Source organism: Bicyclus anynana, chromosome Z, assembly GCF_947172395.1.
Source record: "Bicyclus anynana chromosome Z, ilBicAnyn1.1, whole genome shotgun sequence".
In the NCBI taxonomy this organism is placed as follows: domain Eukaryota; kingdom Metazoa; phylum Arthropoda; class Insecta; order Lepidoptera; family Nymphalidae; genus Bicyclus; species Bicyclus anynana.
The window spans coordinates 15,296,686-15,322,641 of record NC_069110.1 but is presented as its reverse complement, the minus strand read 5'-3'; the positions used below and the strand labels follow the sequence as shown (position 1 = coordinate 15,322,641).

General features: G+C 34.9%; 1 protein-coding gene across 1 annotated transcript in view; it reads right to left on the bottom strand.

Annotated features, from left to right (window-relative positions):
• LOC112042926 (glutamine synthetase 2 cytoplasmic) overlaps nucleotides 1–25,956 on the bottom strand; it is a 55,457-nt gene that overhangs the window by 10,333 nt on the left and 19,168 nt on the right. The window contains exons 2-4 of the mRNA XM_052890850.1: nucleotides 11,093–11,145; nucleotides 5,862–6,059; nucleotides 2,309–2,470 (exon numbers count right to left, since the gene is read on the bottom strand). Of these exons, the coding sequence (XP_052746810.1) occupies nucleotides 2,309–2,470; nucleotides 5,862–6,059; nucleotides 11,093–11,123 (391 nt within the window). The 5' untranslated portion in view covers nucleotides 11,124–11,145. The remainder of the gene's footprint in view (nucleotides 1–2,308; nucleotides 2,471–5,861; nucleotides 6,060–11,092; nucleotides 11,146–25,956) is intronic.

The window sequence follows — 25,956 nt, the reverse complement described above, 5'->3', positions numbered from 1 at the left end:
TGAATAACCTCTAAAACTACTTGACCGATTTGAAAAATTCTTACACTATTGGAATATTACTTTACCCCTGGCGAACTTTGTAATATTTAATTTGATAAAATACTTTATCCCCCTATTCTGTCTGCTAATAATTTATAAGGTGTAAATTAATATATATGAAAGTAAGACTAAAAAAATGTTGTTGCAGTATACATTCGTTCTTTTTAATTAATTACCACGAATAATGGGTAATGGAATGTGGAAATGAACTTGAAAGACACAATTAAAATCGTTTTCTACCTTGACTTTCATATTACATAGGTAGGTGGACCTGTTTGTCAAGCTTTCAACCCCAGATTATACCTACAAGTACGTCAGTTAGCTGCCTCTTACTTGTAATTAGGTTATGACTTAAACAGCTAATCTATACTAATATTATAAAGAGGTAAAGTTTGTAAGTTTGTAAGTTTGTCACATTTTTTAAATGGGGTAATCTTCGGAACTACTGGTCCGATTTCAAAAATTCTTTCACCAGTAGAATGCTACATTATCGGGGAGTGCTATAGGCTATATTTTATATTGGTATCATATATATTAGCCGAGTTATCCCAGTTTATGTCATACAGGTCAGATTAAAAACCTTTTAAACAGACTTATTCGCATGCGCTGCCTTAACCATTGTGAAAAATTGAAATTAATGTATGGAGGCTTTATGTATCTTTAAAAGTTCTACAAAAAAGTCCGCGACGCCATATATCTATCTTCTATATATTAGCAGATATAGTACCTTTTGTGTTTTAAAAATTATTAATTTTATATACTTAGGTTTACGTCATTATTTATACAACTAAACTTTAATCCTTATTAAAATAAATTATTTAATAATCACAAGGATATTATGGAGATAAGATTTGCCCTTTACAGTATGTTAATTACTTAAATAGTTTCGGAGATATTACAAAATTTCTAAAAGACGCAGAAATTCCGCTATATGACGCCCGGCGCTTTCATTTACGTAGTTCCCGTTCCCGTGTGAATATGGGGATCAAACATAGCCTATGACACTCGCAAATAACGTAGCTTTCTATTGGTAAAACAATTTTCCAAATCGGTCCAGTAGATCAGAGATTACCTCCTACAACCACACGAACTTTACCCTTTATATTATTAGCATAGAAGTCTCTATGTCTCTTGGTCATACCACCACTCTCGAAGAACTGGACCGATTTTGCTAAGGGTAGGAGTAAGATAGAAAAGTTACAGGGTAGGGTAGGGTACGGGTAGGGAAGCGTAGGGGAAGTGTAGGGGTAGGGTAGGTTTAGGGCCGGGTTTAGGGTAGTGGTAGGGTAGGGGTAGAGGTAGGGTAGTGGTAGGGTAGAGGTACGGGTAGGATAGGGAAGCGGTAGGGTAAGGGTAGGATAGGCGTGAGATAGGGGTACGGGTCGGATAGGGGTAGGAAAGGGATAGGGTACGGGGAGGGTAGGGTTAGGATGGGGGTAAGGTGTAGGTAAGGTAGGGGTAGGGTAGGGGTAGGTTTGGGGTAGGGTAGGGGTAGGGTGGGGGTAGGGTAGATGTAGGGGTTGGGTAGGGTAGGGTTGGGGTAGTGGTAGGGTAGGGGTAGGGTAGGGGTAGTAGAAAAGTTGACATCGAAATTTACGCGGACGAAGTCGCGGGCGTCCGCTAGTTTAAGATAAATAAAAAGTTGAAAGACATTCCAAGTATGAAGGCCAGACTATGCAGTATTTTGCGGGTAATATTGATGCAGGTAGTTGGAACCCACGTTCAGATGACATTGAGAATCGTCTCGTCTTCGTCGATGTGTTTCGTTTTATTCGCTTGGGAGACGTTTTCAGTCGTAATGTCGTCTTTAGGGTCGTAAAGGACATTTTTTGGGCGTCTAGTTCTGTAAGAGGCGTTGGGTTGTGAGCGTATACCTAATGGGTGTTTCTATTTCTGCCCTTCTGTAAATGAGTCATATAGCTATCAAAGGTTAGATAAGGTACCAAAGTTTTTGGCTTGGTTACCAATGTACCTATGAGAGCTACGCAAAGGATCTGTCACTAAGGAGTGAGAGAGTGAGAGAGGATTATGGAATGGGACACTTCCCCATAAAAAAAAACTGCATTACTGGGTTTTGTAGAGGTAGAATTTGCCTAATGGTTTGGAGGTGACCTCTGACATTGTATGGATGGACGACAGTCACAAACTGCACGCCCTGTAGCCCTATGGGAATGTCATGAAGAGTGCTGGGGATAAAAGTGAGGCGTCTAGACGGTACCAAAAAGTGGGGTTAAAGAGGTAATTGTAGCAAGCGTATCGTTGAGATTACCTGTGGGTTCCATGTTGTATTTGAAGGTATCACACATGACGATCACATGGTTGCCGCGACGGAATGGGTCCTTGTATATAGCGCGCGGCACTAGGAATGTGTCCGAGTTGTGGCCGTCAGCTTGGCCTGTTGAACTGCCGTCGAAGTTCCAAACTGGTAAATCTATAACACAAGACAAGATAACTTATATATTGGTCCCGTTGTATCCATCTGAAGGTATAGTACCTAGCCTATGTTGAACTATGCGTAGTCACACAGTTTCGGGTGTTAGCGCATTGCCATAGCCATACGTTAATGCTATTACAATTGAGTACAAAATTTTCTATTATTTGACTTGGCAACTACGGATAATGCATCTCTAAGCGTTGCCTGCGCAAATGACTGACATTTTGGATGAACTTACTTGCTGGGGTATATATAAATAACAAATTGACTACAGTAATCATCATACTACATATTTCTAAAATTTTCGTAAAATAACTTCTCGGGGTTTTTGAAAAGTAACACGAAGTTTCGACGGCCTCCGTGGCGCAGTGGTATGCGCTGTCGATTTATAAGACGGGGGTCCTGGGTCTTAAACTTTAATACCCCTTATAAATGCGAATATAAGTTAGTTCCACACTTAAGGTTTACTCATCTTAACTTATGATATCACATCTCGCATAGGCATCTGGGTTAAATTAAAGTAAAGAACATAGTGTATCTTTCATACCTCGTACCAATTCTATTAGGTACATGGTACTTTTATCGTAAATAAAAAACTGGATTGCGGGAGGTCAGTGAAAAGAGTGAATCAACCTTCTACATTTATATCATGTATTACTCCGGTATCATTATGGTGACTATAAAATTAAAAACAAAATTGTAGCGACTGCATAGATCAATATAATATATATCCTAAACACCTCTGTTACCCTGGTACTTTGTATACAAGCGTGCCCACCCTAGAATGGACCCCAGAATCTAGAACTTAGAAACCTAGAATTCTGGGCTACCGATATGGAATTCTACAGTTTATATCATGTATTACTCCGGTATCATTATGGTGACTATAAAATTAAAAACAAAATTGTAGCGAGTGCAGATCAATATAATATATATCCTAAACACCTCTGTTACCCTGGTACTTTGTATACAGGCGTGCCCACCCTAGAATGGACCCCAGAATCTAGAACTTAGAAACCTAGAATTCTGGGTTACCGATATGGAATTCTACAGTTTATATCATGTATTACTCCGGTATCATTATGGTGACTATAAAATTTAAAGCAAAATTGTAGTGAGTGCATAGATCAATGTAATATATATCCTAAACACCTCTGTTACCCTGGTAATTTGGATACAGGCGTGCCCACCCTAGAATGGACCCCAGAATCTAGAACTTAGAAACCTAGAATTCTGGGTTACCGATATGGAATTCTACAGTTTATATCATGTATTACTCCGATATCATTATGGTGACTATAAAATTAAAAACAAAATTGTACCGAGTGCATAGATCAATATAATATATATCCTAAACACCTCTGTTACCCTGGTACTTTGCATACAGGTGTGCCCACCCTAGAATGGACCCCAGAATCTAGAACTTAGAAACCTAGAATTCTGGGCTACCAATATGGAATTCTATGATGATACTTATTAGAGACTTGATGTCGGGGGCCAGGCCCAGGACAGAATCCTACATATGCTAATGTTACTTTGTTTGGAGCTTTTACTGCCGCATAAGAGAACTTCGTTTTAAAAACTACGGAACCCTACATGGAAGCTACATGTATTTTGATATACATTACTTTTGCTACATTTCTACGTCTGCTACGTTATTGGTATGAAACCTTTGAAATTCTCATCAAAGCTATCCCTATTCGCTTGCTCCCTCCAGTTGCATTGTACATCAAACATGCTTTCGAGATCCTTCGGACAAAAAAATGGCGGCTTGTATTTAATATCGTAGATCTTTTTGATAGTACTCCAGAATTTCACTGTAGCTTTTTCATCTATTACTTCGATAATTTCTTGCCAGCCTACGAAATAGGAATCAGAGAAATTAGTAGGTGGTCTATTCATTAACGTAGTCTAATTTTAGTAGATATACACTCCGCCGCTAATTGTCCACATTTATCTTTATCTCTTCACGAGATTATGACCAAGCATGCTAGTACAAAAAAAAGACCTCGCCATGTTGCGGAAAAAAGGTAAAATGATTTTCATAATCGGTTCATTAGTAGTTTTCACGGAAATGGCACAATACTTATGAAAAACAGTTTGGATACAAAAAAATGTAGATCATCCGATTCTCTACAAAAATGTATCCAAACTGTTTTTCATAAGTATTGTCATTTCCGTGATACAGCGGAAGTATATATAGATGCCAAGAAATATCCAATGTACTAGCTATACAGATGTGTGGTACAGATGTTGTTTACAAATAGAATAGCCTATTATGTAGTGCGAAGGTCGCAAAATTACGTGAACTATGCTAAACACCGTAGTTAATGCGGACGTATTAAAAACTCACTCGTTTTAATAGGAGTGTAATGTTTCATACATTTGACGAGCTATAAACAACACTGTACTGTACCATTAATATCATTAATCAAAAAGGGCAATTTCCAGAATTTTAATATACCTACTCGTACAAATTAGTTACACACCGAGTTTAGTACGTTAGTGTGTAGATGGTTCTGAAAACACGTCATATTCAAAACCAATTTAATTATGAGATTTTTATGCAGTATTGATAGCTTACCCAACTATTTATTTGAATACTTAAAATTACCTACATACGCCTTACTTGAAATTACCATGAATAAACTGAACAAACTCTTTGATGATAAGTAGATAAACATACTGTAGTTAGATATTAGTAATTATTATTACCTATTATAAATTACTAGAGCAAACTGCTCTAGTCAGCTCACATCTGTTATTATTAGTGATGTACACAACACTATATGACAGTAATTATGTACATAATATTACTTACTGTGTTATAGTGCACATACTCGTAATATACTAAGCAACATCAGTACGACACAATTACGTAGGTAGCTGTAAGTATTAAATTATACCGTTTTGTAAATACTTTTTCATTTCATCATCAATCACCTAAATGGTTCGAATTTTACCAATTAAGTATTTTTATTTGGTTACTTTTACCTACCTCATTAAAATCAAATTACATCATTAATTACATCATTAATTAATTATTGTTATTTACTTTTTGTTCGCGTAAGCGTTGAGTTACTATGTACTAGAGAAGACACTTACTTGGTACTTGACAATCTCTTTCTAGTTTACAATGTTGAGCGAAGCGCGTAAGCGCCACGGAAAGCGAGTCACTTACGACGTTTTGGTTGCAAGAAAATAATATTCCTTATGCGGATCTAACGCTGCAAATTTTTGTCGTATGCGTAGATTTAACTAATTTATAATGCTGCAGCATTACCATGTTCATGGTGACATTTTTACTCGGAACAGCTTCTCTAGTACATAGCACATAGTAAATCAATGCGTCTATGTTATTTTTCTGAAATTTCTGAAGACAACTCACCTTTTGGTTGTTTTGGGATGAATGTCAAGGTTCGATCCTTGCACCTGAGATGTTCCCCGGTGCCGTCGATCCAGACGTACGTGGCGAGGATCCGGTCGACTGGCAGAGCAAGATCATTGTACCGGCCCAATAGGGTCTTGGATAATACTGCGTTCGGTGAATTGGTCAGGACTGGCCCCGACAAAATTTTTGGGTTATCTGTAAATAAAAAAAAGGTTTTTTGATCAACGTTATCAGTAAGAGTTTTTTCTATTCGTATTTTCAAGAATTCAGATCGGATTCGTAACTTTATCTACCCGAAATTAATATTATTATTAAATAGCGGACGCCCGCGACTTCGTCGGCGTGGAGTTTAGTTTTTTACAAATCCCTCGGGAACCATGGATTTTCCGGGTTAAGAAATAGCCTATGTATATCCAGGCTATAATATATCTTAATACTAAATTTCAGCTAATTCAGTTAAGTAGTCGAGGCGTGAAAGAGTAACAAACATTCATATCATCAAAATCAGTTTTCGCAAATCTCGGCAAACCATGGATTTTTTCGGGATAAAAAGTAGCTATGTCCATTCCAAATCTCAGCCAAATCGCTTCAGCAGTAGCGGCGTTAAAGAGTTATAAACATCCAAACACACATCCAAACATCCATACAAACTTTCGCGTTTATAATATTAGTAGTATTATTATATTGCACCGGTTCCAAATTCAAGTTAATCAGGGGACATCTTATTGACGTATCGACCGCCCCACTGCTTAGCTGCGCGGATATGTCCTATTTGAATCTGAGTCATATTAGAGGGCACGGGTGACGGAGAGAAATCGTAGGATCAAGTCAGTAAAATAGCATACAAATATTATTTGTATGTCTACTAGACCAGACGCTGTGAGGCATTGAGTGTGCACAATACGAGGACACAGATACAGTACTTCAGAACGTATTCGGATCTGACGCAGTGCGTAACCGAACTAACGAGGAAAGATAAAATACGTTAACACAAACTATTACTAGGTCACATTGTAAAAGCGAGCGGTTAACTTATGATATTCAAAGTTTATTTATGATATTCAAAGATTTAACTAACTTTATTTCTTCAGTACGAAAAGGTGACCTTATGTGGATGTTTCAGTTTCGGACGAAACTGAGGCTGTGTAAATCTAGTTTAGGTCGGATAGTATCAAATTGTAATATGACATACTCAATTTAAGTATAGCTGCACACCCCTTTTCGGTTTTTACACGACATCGTACCGGAACGCTAAATCGCTTGGCGGTACGTCTTTGCCGGTAGGGTGGTAACTAGCCATGGCCGAAGCCTCCCACCAGCCATACCTGGACCAATTAAGAAAATCTCAATCGGGCCAGCCAGGGATCGAACCCAGCCAGTTTAACCCAGTAAATCCACCGCGCATACCACTGCGCCACAGAGGTCGTCAAAAATCTAATCTATAGTTTAATTATAAAGTTGAAGAGTTTCTTTGCTTGCACTAACCTCGGAAACCTTGTCGTCAGGAGATTTTAATTAAAAATGATTTCAGTGTTCACACGCGGGTGAAACCACGGCGCATCAATACGGTTATCTATACTGATATTATAAAGAGGAAAGAATTTATTGTTTGTTTGCTTTTTTGCAAAACTACTAAAACTACACTATTATAGTATGCGCATTATCATCTGAGTCGTCCGGTCATAAAAGTCAAAAAAGATAGGAATGTGCAGCGCGCCTACCTGCGCACCCTAATTATCGATAAACGGCTACCTGCGCACGTGCTAATGATGAGTCAATAATGATTTGGACGATTCTGATTGGTCGGTTTCTAATGTAATTGCATTGCGTATTTTTTTTGCTATAAATGTGTTTACTGCAATTAAATAAATACATTCATGTGTTACTCGTTGCGCACTATGGATACTAATATATAATAAATTTGGCAGAAGACGAAGATTCTGATGATGAAGACTCAGATGAAGATTAATTTTATTTAGTTAATAATTATATAATATGAAATATGTATTATATTAAATCAAATATTGTTAATTTTTTTAATTTTGTGAACAAGATACGATAATAAACTTTACTTATCGATAATATGTCTTTCATTGTTACACCCTTCACTAGACGGCTCCATAAGACCCATAAGTGCAAGCGAGATAGATATAGAGAAATGATTTATGGCCCTAAGACTCAGTTGTTAATGCTATTAGTATAGTGCTAAAGGCTATATCTTATTCCCATATTCCTACGCGAACGGGAACTACGCGAGTGAAACCGTGTGGCGTCTGCTAGTAAGTTTGGTGTGTGTGTAAATCTGTTTGTCTGTATACGTGCTATTATAGCTCTCGAACTTGTGAACGGATTTTCATTTAGTTGATTTTGTTTATAATATTTCTTCGAGATTATTTAAGGCTGATTGATATTTTTCATTGATCCATCTCACGTATTGCATTTAAACTTTCCCGTTATGATCGAAAAAGAATTAATATAAATGTTCGGACATAAATTCTAATTAAATTATTTTATTTATATAGTAAACTAGTTCCCGTGAAAATCTGGGACAAAATATAGCCTGTGACAATCTCAACTAACGTGGTTTTCTATTGGTAAAAGAAATTTAAATAAACTAAAGAGCAAAAGAGGTCAAATTGCCTACATACGTGGTGTCAACACCCCTATCGCCCAGCAACATTGGGACAGGGCATCTATCTTAAAATGCAATTTTGTATGTAATTTGGATACGTGCAATGTTGCTGCACTGAACGACCCAATCGCATTAATAACGGAGCTTAGAGCAGCCCTCCGCAACTGCTTAACGACGTAGGCACGGACCCCCACGCATAAGACGTTGAAACTCCTATTTATACCTCTCAGCGATAAACATTTCGTTAGCGTGAGTTAGGACTCAGTACAAAGCGGACTTCTGTGCAATCCGTTGCGTGCTTTTGCGTAGCATGTGATATAACTCATTAATTCAGATATAATTTAATTACTTATGTACTTGATGATTTTGAAAAAGCGTTTTTTTTATTATACGAAAATCTTTCGTCAGATCATTCTTCTTATTCAGATTTTTAAATTGTTATTTTTAAAACTTCATAGAACGCGTAAAAACAGTACAGAGATTATTTTCGAATATAACTAGCAAAAATAGGCAATACTTAGATTTCGTATAGATTTGAACTAATTCGGACCATCAGATTTAGAGAAATCTCAAAAACAAGAATTTCAAATCTGATAAGTTTTTAATTGAAATATTTGAACTCAAAGACTTTTGAAAATTCACTATAATTTCACTTATGCGAAATTCCGATTGCAATAAAGTCAAAATTATTAATTAGGTTACTCGTAGGTATGATGGTCAGTGGTCACGTGGCATGGTGGGTGATCTTGCATTTACGCACCCATGGCCGTGGTTTCGATTCCCACAACTGGCAAATAATTATGGTCCAGTTAGGTAGGTCCAATTTCGAGAAAGTGGTGAACCGCCGAATGCAACTCGGCTGAGCTGAAGTGGCAATGGGCGGGGCACATAGTTCGAAGTTCCGATGGCTGTTGGGGTCCCAAGGTGATGATGAATGAAATAAAATTGAAATTAAATGTAACTAACGTGTTTGGATATCAACACACTTTATATCTCTAATTTTATAATGATTTCAACGTTTCATGTTTAAAATTAACGAAGTTTTATTATAAATCATTCACAATAAAACACAGAAAATTTGCTGCTTGAAATCTAATAATGTTGATTTGAATTTTATTGCAATTTATGCAAAGAAAGCAATCTAGTCAACACAGATTAGTGATAACACACCTATTATTGTAGATAATATAAATATCTCAGACGAATTATTATAGCTACACGTATCTTAGACGTTAACCCTCTATGTAAGATCAAAGATCTAACGCGTTTTTAAAAACCGTTTATATAGAATTCTTAGATACATAAATTATATATAGGTGTCAAAGATAGAATCTATGTTTCACTGTTATAATCTTTTCCGTCGGATAAAGAGGGTCCACTTCTAATTGGTCTGAGAGTATTTTTTACTCTGGATATCTGGATAATAGATTTACGAGTCGGTATAAAGTTTATATACATATAGTATGTTGCCACCGAAGTTATTAGAACAATTCAAGCTTAACCAAAAAACAAAGAAAAAGTCCTCGTCATTTATTCGAATTAGGCATCAAAGAAACCTTTATAAGACATAAAGCCACAGAAACACAAATGTACATCAAAGAGGTCATAGCTTTTTATTTTACCTGTTTTTCTCAGTATTTTTTACAGCGACAAACTATTGATTAATCACTGACTTTTTGCACCTCAGTGTAAGTTTTTTGAATACTTTAGGTATCTGTGCTTTAGATATTGAATGTGTCACTATGGTGTGGCTACTGTACCACGAGTATAATAGCTATAGTTTGGTAACTTCGTTCGTAACTCTCCCGATAGACCGCGCGGGCCGGGAGGCGTGTAGCGATGAATGAAAAACCCACGACTGATGCACCTCACTTTTCCGCACGCACGCACATTTCACACCCACGCAGTATTTCTCCCTGTTCATGTATCATGGGAGTGTCATCCGAACTTGTCAGACTATATAGTTAAAGTAGAACAAGAGCCTGCCATGGTCAGACATATTTCATTTTAGTTTGTCAGCCCATGTTCCTGCCCTATGTAACAAAGGCAGCCAATAATTGTGGAGTTTTGATCGTTGTGACTTTGACTCATTTATCCAATTATAAGAAGCATTTTTTTTATATATTTTACTGGATATCATGAGGAATTATGCTTAGCTTATTCAGCAATCCTTCACTGAAACCCCTTAAAATTGATCTTTAACGGGTATCCTATAGAAGTTACTTGAGAGCACTTTAGTAAACATAAGTCAAGGTGTTAACCAGTCAAGAACTAATTTCCATAATTGAGGAATTTATATAAATGTATATATACGTATAATGTATGTGTTTGTGTAAACTGACTTTGTGCTCGTATAACTTTATGGAACAGACTTTAAAAAGTTACCACTTCCTTTCAATTAAGCGTTTATATTATGTATATACTAGCACAAATCACGCAGTTTCACCTGCGAGCGCGTAAAATCGTGACCCACAAAAATAACGTGGCTTTGGTAAAAATTATTTCAAAATCTGTTCAGTACAACCTACAAACTCACAAACTTCTTTATAATATTAGTATCGATATGTTATAAATAAATATAATCAAATGTTCTTACCTTCTATTTTAGCATGACCCGAATCACTCATTTTGAATTATTGTTATTGAAACCTGTAACAAAATAGAAATTATATTAGTTAAGTACACTACGTGCAGCAGGTATTGTGAAATTTTATTGTATAGGTACAATTGGCTATGTGAACTATAAGTTTGTATAAGTTCGAAGTTAAATCTAAATAGTTTCTGATATAAGCGTGTTTAACTAAACAAACCCTTCAGCTATCAAATATAGATTGAAAGCCTGTGCCGCGTGTAGCGGCATTAGGCTATGTTGTAGCAAGCCTTATTAAGATGCACAATGCTTAGTTAAGCAAGTTTATGCTATACGGCCGAAAACGGGTTTGCGGCGACCCAGTCACTCATGGTCGCTTGACATTGACATTGGCACTCGGTTCCTAAATAAGTAGTCCACCTAATATTATATATTTTCATACTGTAACCTTTTCAATCGAATAGATATTACATATTTCGAACTCAGACTTGTTTCACTATAATTCCTTGACAGTAGACACGCTCATAAACCTTCCCTCATCTAATCAATCACAATCGACACCTATACCGCATATTGGGCAATTTTAAATAGTTTAAAAAACTAAAAAACACGCTTTTATTAAAATTACAATTATTGGATTTAAGTCACGTGACTATTTTCCGTATTCTTGACAGCAAACCCTTTCATTTGATATCCATGTTATGGGAGTGGATTTCAAACAGCCAGTCCGCCATTCTGGTGAGGGCGCCATATTGGATTTGTAATGACGTTTGTTAGCCAGTCATGTATTGTCATCAGAACTCAGAGCGTGTGCAAAATTTCATCCTAATCGAAGACAGGGAAGTGGGTCAAATTAAGATACCAAGATTTGATTTTCTTACATACATAGTTAAAAGTGAAGCTAATTTATGCGTGTTAAAAATGGAAAAGCACAAAATCATCAATCACGGCCGCATGGCGCAGTGGAAGACCTGCTTTCTGCATCGAAGGCCTTGGGTTCGATTCCCACAACTGGTGATGAACATGGGTGTTTTCCAGTGTCTAGGTACCCATAACACAAGCTACGTGTACTAATTGATGTGATGTGTTTAAGCGTAATTATTTGTTTATTTCATTTATATCAATGCAAAAACATACTGTTAGATACTCTAATTGTAGAATTAATTTGATGGCAGTACGATGTAATACGCATTAAATTATTCCTTGACATTTAAATTTGAATTTTAAAGTATATTTTAAACTTCTCGATACGGATATAATATTATATTACATATACAAAAATGGCTGATCTTTTTACTTAGGCGTAAAATCCTCAAGCGATTAGCATTTTTTATCTTCAAATTGGCCTTGTAACAATGGCGAACTTAAATCTACATTATTAATAATATTGCTAACTAGCAAATGTCTTCGCCTTCGTTCACGTGATTTCAATTTTTTTATAAATCATAGTAGCCTCTAAGTAGCACCTTAATCTTTTCTATCTTTCAAATGAAAGTCCTGTTAAAATTGGTTCAGCCGCTCCAGAGATTAGCCCCGACAAACAAAAAGACAGACAGAAAGACGAAAAACTAAAAAAGCTTGATTGTGATTTGGTATTGTGTATATAACTATAAATAACTATAACTAACTATAAAAAACATGTAAAAAATACTATAAATAACTATAAAAACAGTCATCCTGAAATCACAGACAGACACTTTATGTATTGATGAATTTATTTAATTTTTATGTATTGATGATTTAATAACATAACAATGATTGCTCTGAATGGCCAGACTCATAAATAAGGGATTTGTTTTTGAAATATTTGAATGGTTCTCTATACTTTTTGTTTTTGTAAACCTGAAAAAACGTAAATAAAATCCACTGTATTTTAATGGACTTTTAACAACAACAAAGGATATTTCTAGCGCGCCACGTTTACTATGCTGTATATTTATCAAAGAGAATAGTAACGTTTATCTTGTAATTATAGTCATAGTTAGTTAGTTAGTTAGTTACGAGTATGCTATGGTAAACAGAGATAACTTACTTCCTCGAGCTAATTAACTGCTTACATTATCAACCCATATTCGGCTCAATATTGAGCTCGAGTCTCCTCTCAGAATGAGAGGGGTTAGGCCATTAGTCCACCACGCTGGCCGAATGCGGATCGGCAGACTTCACACACGCAGAGAATAAGGAAATTATCTGGTGTGCAGGGTTCCTCACGATGTTTTCCTTCACCGTTGAGACACGTGATATTTAATTTCTCACACGACATCATGCCGTTCACGACCAACACACGATCAGTTTAATCGGCTGTCAAGCCGTTAGCACTGCAGGCTTGTGAGCATACTTGATCGTCAGTGGCTGACATTAGACTTTGCATTAATTATTATAGATACTTCTTTTATAAAAGAAAAGATTTGATTGTTTGTTTGCATTAAATAGGCTCTGAAACTAATCGACCGACTAGAACTTCCAATGTTGGGAAGCAACAATAACCCCGAGTGGTAAAGCTATATTTCTCACCGTATTCCTTCGGAAATGGTAACCACGCGTGTGAAACCGCGTGGCGTCTGCTAGTGTATTATAAAGTAAGTAATATAGTTTTAGAGTTTCGTCAAAATCCGCTTAGTTATTGCAATAATATTAGGAGAAATGCTATAACGATGTACACGCAAAATTTCATGTTTAATTCTGTTGTCATCTTTTAAATACGAGATATTACTCGTTAGAATCTTAGATTACTGAGCAGTTAATAAGGTTTTGCAAAGAATTTCAAAAAAATCCGCTTAACGTCGTTAAACTTACACAACTACCAGTTTTCTAAATAAGAAAGATAGTAATTATCGTACCACTTTACGTAAGAAACCTACTTAACACAACTTTGTACAGGCAAGCTACTGTTACAAATACCTAATTAATACTAATTAGTACTAAAATGTATAAATCATCGTCATCATCATATCAGCCGATGGACGTCCATTGCAAGACATAAACCTTTTGTAGGGACTTCCAAACATCACGATACTGAGCCACCTGCATCCAGCAAATCCCTGCGACTCGCTTGATGTTGTCAGTCCACCTAGTGGGGGGTCACCATTCCTTTGGGACTCCAACGTCCATCGGCTCTTCGAACTATGTGCCCCGCCCATTGCAACTTCAGCTTCGCAACTTGTAGAGCTATATCGGTGGCTTTGGTTCTTCTGCGGATTTCCTCATTTCTGATTCGATCACGCAGAGATACTCCTAACATAGTTCGTTCCATCGCTCGCTGTGTGACTCTGAGCCTTCTTATGAGGCCTATAGTTAGCAACTAAGTCTCGCAATGTATCAATAGTCAATAAAATATGTATGCTTTATGATTTATGAACGTACATTAGTTATACATAATAACTACTAGCGGTCGCCGGCTTCGTTCACCCTTAGACCTTCTTAATCCGACCCTATCGCAAATTCGTTCTTAGCATGTCTTATAGTTATAAACTACCTCTCTGCCAAATTTTATCTCTGTACGTCAAGTGGCGTGTTCGATGTTTCATGATAAGTGACATTTCGCATTTTTATATTCAGATTTTTAGGGTTCTGTAGTCGACAAGGAACCTTTATAGTTTTCCCATGTTTATCTGTTTACTAGAAAACTGTAAATTAGCATGAGCTTGTATATTATGCATTTCACCGACAAACTCGTAAAGTAAAATACAGAAAATGTATGATAAGTGTTTAAAATATTGTAGGTACCTATAGAAGTAGCGTATTCCAATTTAGGGATCCCTTTAAATAGTATATGGAATATAATCAATGGAAGATGATGATGGCTTAATTATAAGTGATTAAACATCGCTTGTAAAGAAAAAAATCGCAGTAATTCGCATAGCAACACACATTACTAAGAGTCCATCCACCTTCAACGTAACCGATAAGCGTCTAAACTTGCACTGTACCTTTCAATCAAGATCACAGTAATGCTGTTTGATGTTATAAGCATTGCGGTAGTACTTCCCTGAGCGATATCTATGAGAACTATCGCAAAGAGCTCTGACTCTCAATAGCTCAACGGTAAGAGCGGTCGGACTCATCACCGAGGGGTGGTGGTTCGATCCCTGCCCCGTTGGTCTATTGTCGTACCCACTCCTAATACAGTCTTTCCCGACTACCTTCTACCATTAGGTGAGTGAACAAGACAAAATGTTCTATGTAAATAATAGTCTAAACAAAGTAAGAACAGTAGACTATTTATTATAAACGTGGAAACGTTTCACAGAACGAGTTTTACAAGCAGATTCGTTTTTTTAGCAAATATGCGAGTAAAAGGAAAATTAAATTCAGAATATTAAATATGTACTAGCAGACGCCCCGCGGTTTCACCTGCATAATTTCCGTTCCTGTAGGAATACGGGGACAAAATATTTTATGTATACGTGTAACATAGACATGTGAAGATGTTTCTATTGTTAAAATAATTTGCGAAATAATCAGTGATATTTATCACCCAATAACCTCACAAACTCAAAGACTTGACCTTTTTATAATAATTGTATTATAAATTTTCTATTTAGTACAATTTGTGCCTATTATTATAATATTGACTACCCTAGTTAAAATCTTTGTGCACGCCACTCGGTAGGACCAATAGGACCGGAGCTCAATGAAAAAAATGGCGAAAACGGGACACGATATATAAATCTAGGTACGCTGAAACTAGTCGAGACTTAACTGGGGGGAAATTGGGAGCATGATCAGGGGGAACTTATTTTCTTTACACAGCGCTTTTCCGGAAGCATTTCTAGCAGCCTGGTGAAATGAAAATACACGGGTCTTTGTAAATGGAGAATATCATCTGAAAATTTATTGTTTACGTCTTTGTGTTTAAAATTTGAACCTTTACCGTACATTTTCAAAAAAATAAAACCTAGTTAGATTGATTTGTCGCTCCTGATACCCCGTCCCCCTGCATACTAAATTTCATGAAAATCGTTAGAGTCGTTTTCGAAAATTAAAATTATATTCATTGTATACAATAATTGCTCGTTATAAACTATTAAATATGTAGGTATTATATCTCTGTTTACAAAGGACATAATTACAAAACACCATATGTTGACATTTGCGCGTAATCTCGATTACGACCATTGTTTTGAAGTGTATATAGGTGAATGAACTGCGTCTAGACAACGCATAGACTAAAATGTGTTGGAAAAATGTGAATAACCTTGCGATAAATTCGTACGCGCGGTCGAAAGTGATTTAGATATCATAGTAGGTAGGTAGCGGTGTAATTTATTTCACTGATTTTTCATAATACTCTTCTAAATAAGTTTTTGTGAGAGAATGGCGAAGCAAAATAAGTTAGTGTTGAAATTATGTCCATATGTAAGTCTTTTATGAGAATATTTAAACCTAAACCTGTGTGATATATTGTTTTCTAGATATCTATACAAATAAATAAAATTTGTAAATTAATATTTGAACTATATTTTTGCACCTACAATCAAACGAGTAACCAAACTAAAATATGATGTTTTACTTCCTATATTTCAGTTGCGTCCTTTTGCCTTTATGTTATTCTTAGTGTTGTTAAGGTTACAGTAATACATACTAAACAGTTTCCGATATCGGTCGTTTGTGAATAATATATTTGTAGACCGAGAGCCTGCGACATCTAGACTTACCTCATTCTCATTTTATGAAGGCGAAAGTTTGTCACCTCATGCTCTTACGTAGGGAAATACGGCACGTGCACTATGCCTCTAGTGTTCGTCTAAGAGTAACAAATTAGCTCTGCTACTACCACGTATAGCAGCTTATGCTACTCTAAGCTACTAGTTATTAGATACCTACGGTAGCCATTTAGGAAAATAATTCCGGGGTGGCATTGGAATGTACCAGATTTCAAGGGTCCTCAACTGGCCAAGTATAAAACATAGTTTTTTGAAACGGGAGATACGGATCTTCTTAAATATCATTAATACATGTTAGTCGCCAGTCTCTTAGTTACATGGCAACCCTTTGCTAACACCGTAAATTATTTTTTAAACTTTAAATGTTAAGATGTGAAGTGACTGACATGATTTTGATATTATGAAGAGGAAAATATAAAGAATATGCTTTACGCTTGAGGGTCCGGACCATTGAAATCTGTTACCTACTACATAATTGCCGTGCTAATCTCCATAATTGGCTACCGTACTTTTCTATGGTAGTGTGACAACTTTTCCTTTGAGGGACGTCTGGCTAGCGCAGGTTGTTAGTCCATGACTTTACACGAGACATTGGATGCGTACGTTGGCACCTTGCCTGTCCTATGGTATCGGCGGAACGGCATTGAGAATTCGTAATAAACAAAACTGTCCGTATATCTAGTCAAATTTAGAGTACGTTGTTAATTAAATTAAACTATATTCTGATTAAATGAAGTTTTGAAAAAAAAAAAAAAAACCACTACATTTCGACAATTGAAGTCTAAAACTAAGTTTTCTCTAGGCATAACGCCATGTCAACCTATGACGATCAAGCCTGCACATGCCTGCAGCGCTAACGGCTTGATAGCCTATAAAACTGATCGTGTGTTGGGCGCGATGGGCATGAAATCATGCTGATCGTGACCAACACATGATCAATATCTACGATATTTTGTATACATACGTGTAGGTACTTTGCTATTCGTGAAATAACTATTTATTTCATCTTATCACACGCGTCATTGGAAGACTTTTGTTTGAATAATTTATACATGTAAAATGTGAAAAAATGTAATAATAATCATTACAATTTTATTTTAATTATGCATTTTCTTTTGTTTTCGTCTTTCATTGGCTGGAACAAGATTTTATAGTGACAGAGAGTATACCGCTTTGTAACGTAACGCGTTACGGCGCCACTCTGACTTTCTCTCACGCATACCGCATCACTTCACACTTCAATCGTACCAAGACGCACACGTTTTTTACAATTATTATATGGCTGTTTACTTTGCTATCAACATTACTACTTTAATTTAGTAATTTACGTCATCGTAACTTTTTTGTATTTTGTAATGATTTTCCGAATTGATATTAACATATTAGAAAAGTCATTTTCTACTGTCTATCACTATAATACAATTCAGAGGGTCTAGTGGCAGTTTGATATTGTTACTATCGCGTTAACGTAAACGCGAATTTCTAAGGAATTGATACAGCGCCATCTAGTGGCACTACAGCACAACTGTTTCAATTCCATAAAAATTCGCGTTTACGTCAACGCGATAGTAACAGTATGAAAATATTGAAAACTCCCACTAGGCACACAGGTTGCAACAGACATAAAATACTTGAATAGTATGCATAGAAATATAATCTTGAATGACTATTCGATTTCAGCAAATTGCTAATGATTTTTTTGCGCAACTACAAATAAGTTTATGTAAAAACATTGATAGGTCTGCCAATAAAATAAACGTGCTAGTCATTAGATGTATTATAAATTTATAATAATCAATTGCATGACTACATGCCAATTGATTATCTAAAAGACTAGCTGACGCCCCACGGTTTCACCCGCGTAGTTCACGTTCCCGTGGTAATACGGGAATTGAACCTATGACACTCTCAAAGAACGTGGCTTTCTATTAGTAAAATAATTATCGAAATTGGTTCAGTAGATCCAGAGATTACCTGCCCCTTACAACCTCACAAACTTTACCTCTTTATAATATTAGTATAGATACAAATATTAAGGCAAATATGGTAATTATTTAATATTTTAAATAAAAAATGTATTTAATATAATTATTATGATACCTACTATATTGACGATCAATTATTCTCAAGTTTCTGCAGCACCCATGACTATAACTGATCGTGCATTGGTCACTGCGTGTACGACGGTTCGTCTTATGAAACGTCTTCGCAGCCGTTTGCACTGCATAAACGTGAGAATAATTGACCGTCAATGACTGACTTGATATGCGTAGGTTGTACAAACTAATGATCTATGCATAAACAAGTACATCTTAATATAACCCATATAAGTTTTACAATCTAGTACATATAGGCAACTATATCGTATATCGTAATTCGTATGCACATCAACTAACCGCAGGTTAGCGCTCGTAAATATTAAAATACCTGGTTGGTACTAGCATTACATTATGTACTAGCAAGCATTGTATTAGTGCATAGGTATGTTCTGCAATATAAATAAAATGACTCTGAAAATATTCCTATATTTCTATAATTCTTCATTTACTTTACAATCTCACGCACTGGGCATTGCAGGCAGAAGAATATTTATAATTCATATTCAAAATTCACTTATTTTAATTTGTAGCTCACTAGCGGACGCCTGTGGCTATGTCAGCGTGGAATTCAGTTTATCACAAATCCCGCGGAAACCATGGATTTTTCCGGGATAAAAAGTAGCCAATGTTTTAATCCAGAGTAAAATCTATTCCCATTCCAAATTTCAGCCAAATCGCTTCAGTAGTAAAGAGTAACAAACATCCAAATAAATATCCATACAAACTTTCGCGTTTGAACTTTCAAGCACTTTCGGAACGTTAGGTAATATTATAAGGTATTAAGTAATATACTAAGCTATATTTTATTACTTATTTTTGTAATAAATCGGGCATGGCACTATTTCAAGTAGGTTAATAACCTTTGACACCTATTTTAGTTCTAAATTCAATACTGCGCACGTATAAAATGAACTCTCGACAAAATTCCGCCCTGCACTAAAGAGATTAAAAATAGCGAACAAACGGAAGCGGGTATTTTTTAATATAAGCAAAGGTAAAGCCGATTCACTCGATTGGGTTTTAACTTTTAATATCTGCACAAAGCATGTATACGAATGTCATCTTTTTTTTCAATTAATTGTGAATCCATTATGATTTTGTTCGCAATTATTGTTCGCATTTTATGGATGAGTAAAAACTGCGAGTATGAATAGTATAAAAGGTAATACTTATAATGTAGTAATACCTACGCAACGTGATAGGTACTTACTTTTTTATTACGTACTGAGTTTTTTATACGCAGTAATAATTAATTATAATAACTAAGTATATATGTAAACGTTGTTATGGTAGCTGGTTTAAAATTAAATAAGTACCTACCTTAATGATGTATTTGCCAACTGCTTAAAATATATAATCTTCGATTTAACTTAACAATTTATGAAGTGGTTAAAAACAATTTACACAAGGCCAAACTTAAAAGTTTTATACTCGTATTATAAATAAGTTTACACAAAACATCGAAAGTTTTCCGATACAAAGTAGGTACCTATTTTCCACAGTGACTTTCGAGTTGCCTTTAGAAGTACGAGTAATAAGTGGTTTATGCAGAAGCAAAATCTGAAATTTTATTTGTGTCTTAGTCACTGATTATGGGCCTCATTGTAAGGCTCAGAGTCACTTAGCGTGGGACAGAGCGAGCTATGCTCGAATTATCTCTTCCTGATGGAATCAGACATGATGAGATCATCAGAAGGACCAAAGTCACCGAATCGCGAAGCTGAAGTGGGAATGGGTAGGGCAAATAGTTCGAAAAACCGATGGATGTTGGGGTCCACGCACCGGAATAAATAACTCTTGAATAATTTAGAAATAATTTAACTATTACCTTACACAATAGTATGTCCTATTTTACAAATATATATATATATATATATATATATATATATATATATATATATATATAAACAACTATAAATACTATAAATATATAAAAAATAATATAACTCAAATGTTTACATGCCTTTCATTAAATATGAAATCTGTTACAGTAAAATATTTAAATCTGCTGAAGCAAAATATTAAACCCAACAATTTAAATTTTAAACTATTTCTCCGACTCTATAAATATTTCAGAAACATCACAATTTTGGCCCAACCCTGGTGGCTGGCTTAATTAGGTAATTAATTATCCGTGGGAAATTTACTCGCGTATGCAATAGGAGTTTACCGCCCGAATTACCAGTACTGACCCTCAATGTTCATTAACATATAGCATCGATACGTGAACATGAATATTGTTCCAAAAATTGGAATGATTCGGCAGTATCCACCGAGCAATAGACCTTCGGCGATAAAATGTGACAAGGTCACCGAAACGGAAGTCGCATTAACTTACTGGTAGAAGGCTTTACTTTTACCGTTGTTCTTGAATTCATACTAATAAGAATAAAATAACTTAAGTTCCTCACTCTGGAGCCCTGACCTCCGGTTGCTTGGGCACTCAAATGCAGCGGGAGGGTGAATTTTTTTATAAATTTTTAATAATGTTTTGTTTTTATACTTATATTGTTAAAAATTAAAAAAAAATAAGAAGTAATAAATAAATGAGAGACCTAAAAAGAATAATATTATATAATAATAAATAAATTATATAATTAAAAATAATATAATAATAAAAATAAGTATGTTTGTCTGTCTGTCTGTTACCTTATCAAGGCTAAGCCGTTGAACCGATTTAGATGAAATAGTAGTGATAAATGAGACCTCGCAGCACAAAATATGTCGCAAAAATTAAAATAGAAGGGGTTGAAAATTTAATGGAAAGCCCATCATTATTCAATTTACATTTTAAGTTATAGATATATAAATTTGTATATGATGTACCTACAATCTTAAAAACCCAAAAAAGTATGGATTTTTTAAAACTCTTGCTCAGTTGAATTTTTCTTTTCTTTCAGAATTTTTCTTTTAAATTCACAATATATGCTACTTCAGTGTATTTTCCAAGAATCCATAAACAACCATTTAGATATTATTTCTCAAGATTTTTTTTTAATAATCTCTGAGCTACAAGTTAGACGCGGACGGATAGACGTACATGGCGAAAGTATAAGGGTTCCTTTTTGTGGTCCCTTCATGTAACTATGAAACCCTAACCATATATCTATATACTTACTAATATTATAAATGCGAAAGTAAGTATTTGTCTGTCTGTTACCATTTCACGTCTAAACAGTAGAACCGATAAAGATGAATTTTGGTCTAATGGTAAATGGGACTTTGGAGCAAAAGATAGGGTACTTTTTAAAAGTTTACATTGATTTCCACGCGGACGAAGACGCGGTCGTCCGTTAGTCTGTTATATATTCGTTGTGTTTTCTCACGATAAGGACATATTTCTTCAAGTTTCACACAATCCAACTACTTCTGATTGGTCTTCTTCTATTGTCCTTCCACATGAAATCGTCATCATAATAATTTGTCCTCAATTAAACACTCCCTGTTTTCTCTGTTCTTTGTTTAGCATATTTCATACATAATACACAAAGGTTTATAAATATGCAAAACAAAGAACAACTGATTCATTGTGAATCACTGTGAATATTTATATTTTATGTAGGTATTCTATATTCGCGCGAGATAAAAGAAAATATACATCCTGTTATGGAAAGTTTAAAGTGCGTGTGTTACTGTCCTATAAAATATGGGAACTACTGATTCCATATCTATTGGAAATAGAGTTGGAATTATTTATTGTCAAAGGCTTTGTATTACGGCACATGCAAAATTGATAAGTCTAGTACTGGGCATGTAGCCAAGTTACAAATCAATTTTCTCTCTACAAACAGTAACGCTTCGAAAACTACTACTAAAATGAAGAAAAATTATTTCGTCATACAATTTTGTACGGCGCGGATTTGTGGGTGATATCTCGAGAACTTTACGTACGAGTAGGTGCGAGTATATCATATTACCAAATGAAGGTTCCAGGCAGAACAACATCCGTTGGGTTGGAACAACAAAAATTTCTGAAGTTATAAATGGGCTAACGTCGGAACAGCTGAATGGATGAAATTCGGATTGTAAGCAGATTATAGAATATAAGTAGCGCTTTGTTTTACAAAGCGCTACTTTTAGAGCTGATATTACCACTGCAACACGAGCTACGCTGGCCCTCATTCGCACGAGAGCTTTTTTAACTGAGCGTTTTAATACAACAAAACATTCCCAAGTATACGTTTTTTTAACACGCCGCTTTTTTTCGAGCAGTGTATAATAGATCTTTATTTAACTTCCGTTAAAAAAAATCTCGTGCGAATGACTGCTAAAATCAGCGTGGAAGCTGATATTTCGTAAGCACAGGATTTGCATAAGCTTTTGAGAAATAAGTTTTAAATCGAAATTGTGAAAACGTGACATCTTTTACAAAGTATATATCTTAAAACGGAAAAGACCCGAAGAACCTGTACTCGTAGGCCTCGTGGAATATTACACAAGTCTCATAAAATCCACCTACACTACCAAACAAAGTGTTACATTCAAGCCTTACACAAAATGACCAGTTAAGTATTTTATAATACCCGCAACCGCCCGCGATATCGTTAGCGTGTAATTCTAAATCCATAGATTTTTTCGCTAAATAAGTATACGTATGTTTATATATTTATGTGTTAATCCAGAGTATAATCTATCATTCTTGCAAATTTTAGCCAAATCAGTTTAGTAGTTGCGGCGTGAAACCATTAACCTGCAGTTACATACACTAACTTTCACCTTTAGTATATTTGTATATTATTCTATCTATATTTATAACTTTAAAAGTCACCAACAGGAGTTTAATAAGTTCTATATTCTTGATTGAGTAATAAAGATCTAACATAGGTCCTTAGATTATTAAAATATCTATATAATTTTCAAGTGTGTTATCTTTAGCAATGTAAGAATAATAATTACATATGTATATAAGATTCCACTGCAGTGCGGCAAAACGCCGAAAATGCTGGCAGGGTTCTTTACAAGTAGTATTATTGAATAGTTTGCTTTCTCTTGTCACCCCAAAACTATATTATTTTACAGAATTCTAATTAGTGTACAGATTATTATATTAAATGTCTGTCTGTCCTTCTAAACTACTCAAATAGGTACAGTAAACATTATTATTTACAGATAACTTTACGAAATCCAGTTTAATCCAAGCCCACAATCATGTCGACTTTATTTTATTATAATATTTCTTAAAAATAATAATATATCTTACTAAGCGTTTATTGTTTTAATTTTATATATTTTTCCGTGTTCTTTATGATGTACCTATGTAGACATGTATTTTGTATAATTATTAATTATAATCATCAAATACATCTAATAATAAAAAATTCTCGTGTCCCGTCTATTTTAGTGTAACTTTTTAATGTCACAAATTGTAGTAGGAAAATTTTATGTGTTTATAGTAGTAGGTAGATATAAAATTCATTTAAGTTTGGCCTTGATAATTGATTTTTAAAGGAATTTAACAAAAGTTTTACACAATTACTTATATATTTTCATTGAAAAACAAAGGATCAAATTAACTCTATTCCAATCAAACTGTCCGTTTCTCCTTTGACTTGAACTATCACCATATTGTCCCAGATAAATAAAACACTGTATAATTTACACTATCAGCGTTGTCGCGTGTTTTAATGTTCATTGAACTTTGAGGTTTGCGAACGATTACAAGCCGGTAATTGCGATAAAATCAAATAATTGTGTATTCATTTGATGAATATTTTTGCAATATAATCAATATACCTACTTAGACTTCGGACATGGTCAAACTTCGCTTTAACTTATGTGCACTTCTTCCCTATCCCTACTTACGGGTTTAGGGGTTTGAAAAATAGATGTTGGCCGATTCTCAGACATACTGAATAATTATGCTTTTCAAATTTCATAGTGAATCGGTCAAGCCGTTTCGGAGGATTATGGGAACAAACAAGACAATTTTAAATAGATTATTTATAGTTTAGCACGTCATACTCGATACTACAGTATCAAGCCAGGTCGCATCAACAGTACCTACACTCACATAATAATTAATATGTTTTACTACCCGCTAAAGATTTTTTTTTTAATTTTGTAATTTATGTTTTAGATCTTAATTTGTAAATTAAATATAGTGGGTTTGTTGCACTATGATTAGGCTTAATTTCAATATACGTATTTTGTAAAATATTTTTACATTAGAATTTAGAGTGGGAATGCCAAACCGATCAACTTTTAACATCATTAATTCAGACCAAATCAAAGAATAATTTTTGTTTGAGGAATCTTTCCCGAACTTTTAAAAAAGCTTTTCGGTTTTTGATTATTTTTCCAAAATATTTTTTTTTGTTTTTTTTTTAAATGAGCTTAATGAGGTCGCCGGATAAATTTATTAAAACAAAAACAAAATATAAACGCGAATTTAGAGCCTTATATCTTCCTCTAATTAAAATGTTACGCTTAGAAAAAAAATACACCGATATAAAAATGTATAATTTAAACAAGAAAGATAACTTTAATTACAGTAGTTTAAATACAAGATACCTACCACGACGATATCACAAAGAGTTTGCGTGATTCCACATTTGCGAATAATTATTTCTACCCAATAACTATTAATATAAGGCTTTTTAAAACAATTCTTCAACAATTCAACAACAGCGTTTCTTGATAACCTTTATGAGCTAATAAAAAAAAAAATCAAATTAAATTTATTAAAAGAAATGTACCTACCCAAATTCACTTCCACAACTGAGGCGTACACAGAACATAGAACGCTAAAGCTAACTAAGCTAAGCTTTAGCAATGAAAGGACAAAGGGGGCGGGGCCCACGTATCCTTATAAACGAAGATGTGAAATGGACTTTAATACCAGTTGCATAGAGTAAACTTTAATTAGTACTGTAGCACTGTTGCCTTGCACTAAACAAGTTAAGAACTAACTAAAGTTACTCTGTAATATGCCGTACAGACTACTTTAGTATTTTAGTCGAGTGCAAACAATTTTAAATCCAAAAATTGTTCGTACTTGACTAAAATACTGAAATAGTCCGAACTAAACCTAAAAGCTCCATTAAAGTCTATTTTCTTTTATTCTTAATTCGATTTTCTCGAAAAAACAGAAGATCACTAGTGACAA